The sequence below is a fragment of the Fukomys damarensis genome, unplaced genomic scaffold (assembly GCF_012274545.1).
Source record: "Fukomys damarensis isolate Sample0158 unplaced genomic scaffold, DMR_v1.0_HiC HiC_scaffold_19, whole genome shotgun sequence".
In the NCBI taxonomy this organism is placed as follows: Eukaryota; Metazoa; Chordata; class Mammalia; order Rodentia; family Bathyergidae; genus Fukomys; species Fukomys damarensis.
The window spans coordinates 28,819,354-28,822,802 of NW_022900931.1; the positions used below are offsets into that span (position 1 = coordinate 28,819,354).

The window sequence follows — 3,449 nt, forward strand, 5'->3', positions numbered from 1 at the left end:
TTTTGTTTTGTTTTGTTTTTCTCACTACTCACTATGTAGTTGAGACTGACCTGGAACTCACTATGTAGCCCAAGCTGGTCTCGAACTCACAGCTATCCTCCTGCCTCAGCCTCCCAAGTGCTGGAATTACAGGCGTGTGCTACCACGCCCAGCCCCCAGCCTGTTCTTGAACTTAAGTCTTTCTGCAATTCTAGTCACAAACCAAATTAGATGAAAACCAAATCAAATTCAATGGTTAGGTTCAATATTGGCCTTGTGGGGAATTATGATTTGGTTCTTGCCCAATTCTGTTTGTGAACAGAATTGTGGAAAGAATGAAGTTCGTTAACAGAGGCACCACTGTACTAGGAAAGTCTAATGTAACGGTCATCAAAAATGTGTGGTACTATAGTCAAAACAAACCTCCTTAAAAATGCAGTACTAAGGGCCAGGGATTTAGCACAGTGGTTCTGCCTCCTGCCTTGCAAGTACAAGGACCTGAGTTCGATCCCCAGTACCCCCCCCACCAAAATGCAGTACTGAAATTTTCCACTTTACTCCCTGAATATATACAACTGTTATGTGTCAATTAAAAATATATTTTTAAAATCCATGCTTGGTTTTTGTTCTCAGGGAGATTAGTAAAGGAAACAAACAAGCAAAATTACTTCAATAAAACTGTAATAAAAAACAGACTGGTGCTGGGAAGAAAATTAAGCAGCACAGCAACAAGTTTTGATCACATTTTAGGATAAATGAAATTCAGTGTCTTTAACGTAACAGAACCAGACTAGTACATAGAAACACCACAGGTGCTGTGGTCTGAGCATGTGTGATAGTCTGGTCCCAGTGCAGTGACCTGAGAAGTGATAGAACCAACAGAGGAGGGGCCTAGTAGAAATGGCTGGGTTATGGGAGACCTGGCCCTGGGAAGAGATGAAATGTGCTTCTCACCCTAGAACTCCAGTTGGTTCCAAGAGTAAGTCATTACAAAAACAACCAGCCTGGCCCCTGAATCTCTGGCTGCTTGTCTTGCCGTATGATCTCTCTTCTGCAGATTTCCCTTTTTGATTCCCTGATGTTGGGACATGGCCAAGGGGTCCTTGCCAGAGGGCAAAAGATGAGGCTGCCTATGTTGGACTTCCAGACTCCAAAACTATAAACTACATAAATCTTTTCTTTATGACATACTTAGGCTCAGATATTTTGTAACAGCAACAGAAAGTGGACTAATACAACATTGCTCTAATTCTTTGAACAGACTGGGGATATAGCTCAGTGGTGCCATACCTACCTGGCAAGCACAAAGTCCTCAGTTCAATCCCCTACACCATTAAAAAAAAAAAAAAAAAAATCCTATGTGTATAATTCTTTGAAAGGTGCCAAGGAATTTTCATTGATTATAAATCTGAGGCCAGTTTTACCGCTGATATCTTCAAAGCTCTTTGTTCTCGCCATAGCCCAGGGCAATTCTGCAGCAAATACCAACCCTAGAGACTGCTAAGTGTAACCATCTGCAACTGTGGTGACTGTCCACTTGACCAGATTAAGACACCTAGCAGATCAGTGGGTGTGTCTGTGGAGTATTTCCAGAGATGATCACACGCAGGCATGCAAAAGCAGGGGAAAGGGCTGCCCTGACTGTGGGTAGCACCATCCAACAGACTCACAGCCCGGGTAGAATGAAAGGGGAAGAAGGAGGAAGTCAGCCTGCACTTGAAAAGGTCCACTCTGCTAACAGGTGCATGTTTTCTTGGCGGAGTGGTGGTGGTTTCAGGCAGGGTCTTGCTATGTAGTCCAGGCTGGCCTTGAACTCACTATGTAGCTCAGGCTGGCTTCAAACTCTCGGTGAGCCTTCTGCTTCTGCTGGGATTATAGGCGTATGGCATCATGTCTGGCTTAGCAGGTGCATTTTTGCTACTGCCATTGCCTGTGGGCATCAGACACAAGCTTTTTCAGCCTTTCAATGCAGACCATGCAAGCAACTCTCCATGGGGCTTCAAGTCTTTTGGCCTTGGACTGCAGCTGTCTCCTGAATCTCTCTTGCTCTGTAACTTCCATTTTCTTAGACTGAGCAGCTTACTGGATTCTCTGGCTCTTTAGCTTGCTGACAATCACTATAGGGTATTGGCCTCTGATCCTGTAGGCCTAACTAAGAAATCCTCTGGCAAATTTATACGTAGAGGACAAATATATATAATATAGTTATATATAAATATACAGTTTTTTCTATTGACTCTGTTCCTCTATAAAACCGTAATCAAAATCCCAACAGAGCTCTTTGTTTTCCAGTTTTTTCCTACAAAGACTTCAGAGCCAAGATCATTAGCATTACAGTCAGTACAGCTGTCCACTTATTTCAAAAGAGGAGACTCTACTCACCTGATTGTCTAGTTTCAGTTGTCGAAGCTTCATAGTCTCATCTTCAAAGGCACTGTTTTAAAACATAAAAGAAAGTATGTAAAGAGAAAATCCTTAAAGCCTTGTTAATTCCATCTGTTCCTGCATGCACACCTCTGTGCTACTTGGAAACAATCAGTTCTGCTGTAGAGAAAGCATTAGATTCTAGTTGCCACCCGTAGTGTGGAAGGACCTGTCATCCTTAATGTCACACTTACGCCACAGGGACTGAGGAGATCAAAATGCATAATGAAGAAGAAAAAGATCGCTATGCATGCAGAGATTTCTTTTTTCTCTTCTGCCTTTCATTTTCTCAGGATGGAACCTAGGGCTTTAAGCATGCTGGGCAAGTGCTACTGAACTATGTCCCAGCTCCTTCTTGTTTTAAGCAATGTACTGAGCATTCACTATATTCCCAACTTAGCTCTAAGTATTTTACATGCACTATTTTATTTATTCTTCAAAACAAACCTATGAATTAGGCACTACTAACTTTCACACATTTAAGATGAAGAAACAGACCTGGAAAGTTGTGCCTCAGTTTAAACACCAGAAACAAACCCTAGTCCTTATTTCTCTCTAGAGTATAAATTATACTTTAAAATCAAATATATTCACTATCACCACTCCTGTTAAATATAGTTCTGGAAACATTAGCCACAGCAATTAGACAAGAGAAAGAAATAAAAGGAATGAGGATAGGAAAGGAAGAAGTTAAACTGTCATTATTTGCTGATGACACGATACTCTACATTGAAGACCACAAAAATTCCACCAAAAGAATTCTAGACTTAGGCCAGGGATATAGATTAGTAGCTTTGCACCTTCCTGGTAAGTACAAGGTCCTAAGTTTGATCCCCAGTACAGGAAAAAGAAAAAAAGAAAAAAGACTTCTAGACTTAACTGATAGATTTAGTAGAGTAGCTGAATACAAAGTCAACCCTCAAAATCAATAGCCTTCTTGCATAGAAATAACAGACTCACTGAGAGAGAAAGTGGGGAAATATTTCACTTTATAATAGTACCCCCAAAAATGAAATATCTAGGACTCAGTCTAAAGAAGGAAGCGA

At 41.1% G+C, this 3,449-nt stretch overlaps 1 protein-coding gene across 3 annotated transcripts in view; it reads right to left on the reverse strand.

Moving 5' to 3' along the window:
• Tulp3 (TUB like protein 3) overlaps positions 1-2,411 on the reverse strand; it is a 27,432-nt gene extending 25,021 nt beyond the window's left edge. For all 3 annotated transcript variants that reach the window (XM_033765602.1, XM_033765601.1, XM_033765600.1), the window contains exon 1: positions 2,362-2,411. In XM_033765602.1, the coding sequence (XP_033621493.1) occupies positions 2,362-2,394 (33 nt within the window). In that variant the 5' untranslated portion in view covers positions 2,395-2,411. The remainder of the gene's footprint in view (positions 1-2,361) is intronic.
• Between the last annotated feature and the right edge of the window lie 1,038 nt (positions 2,412-3,449).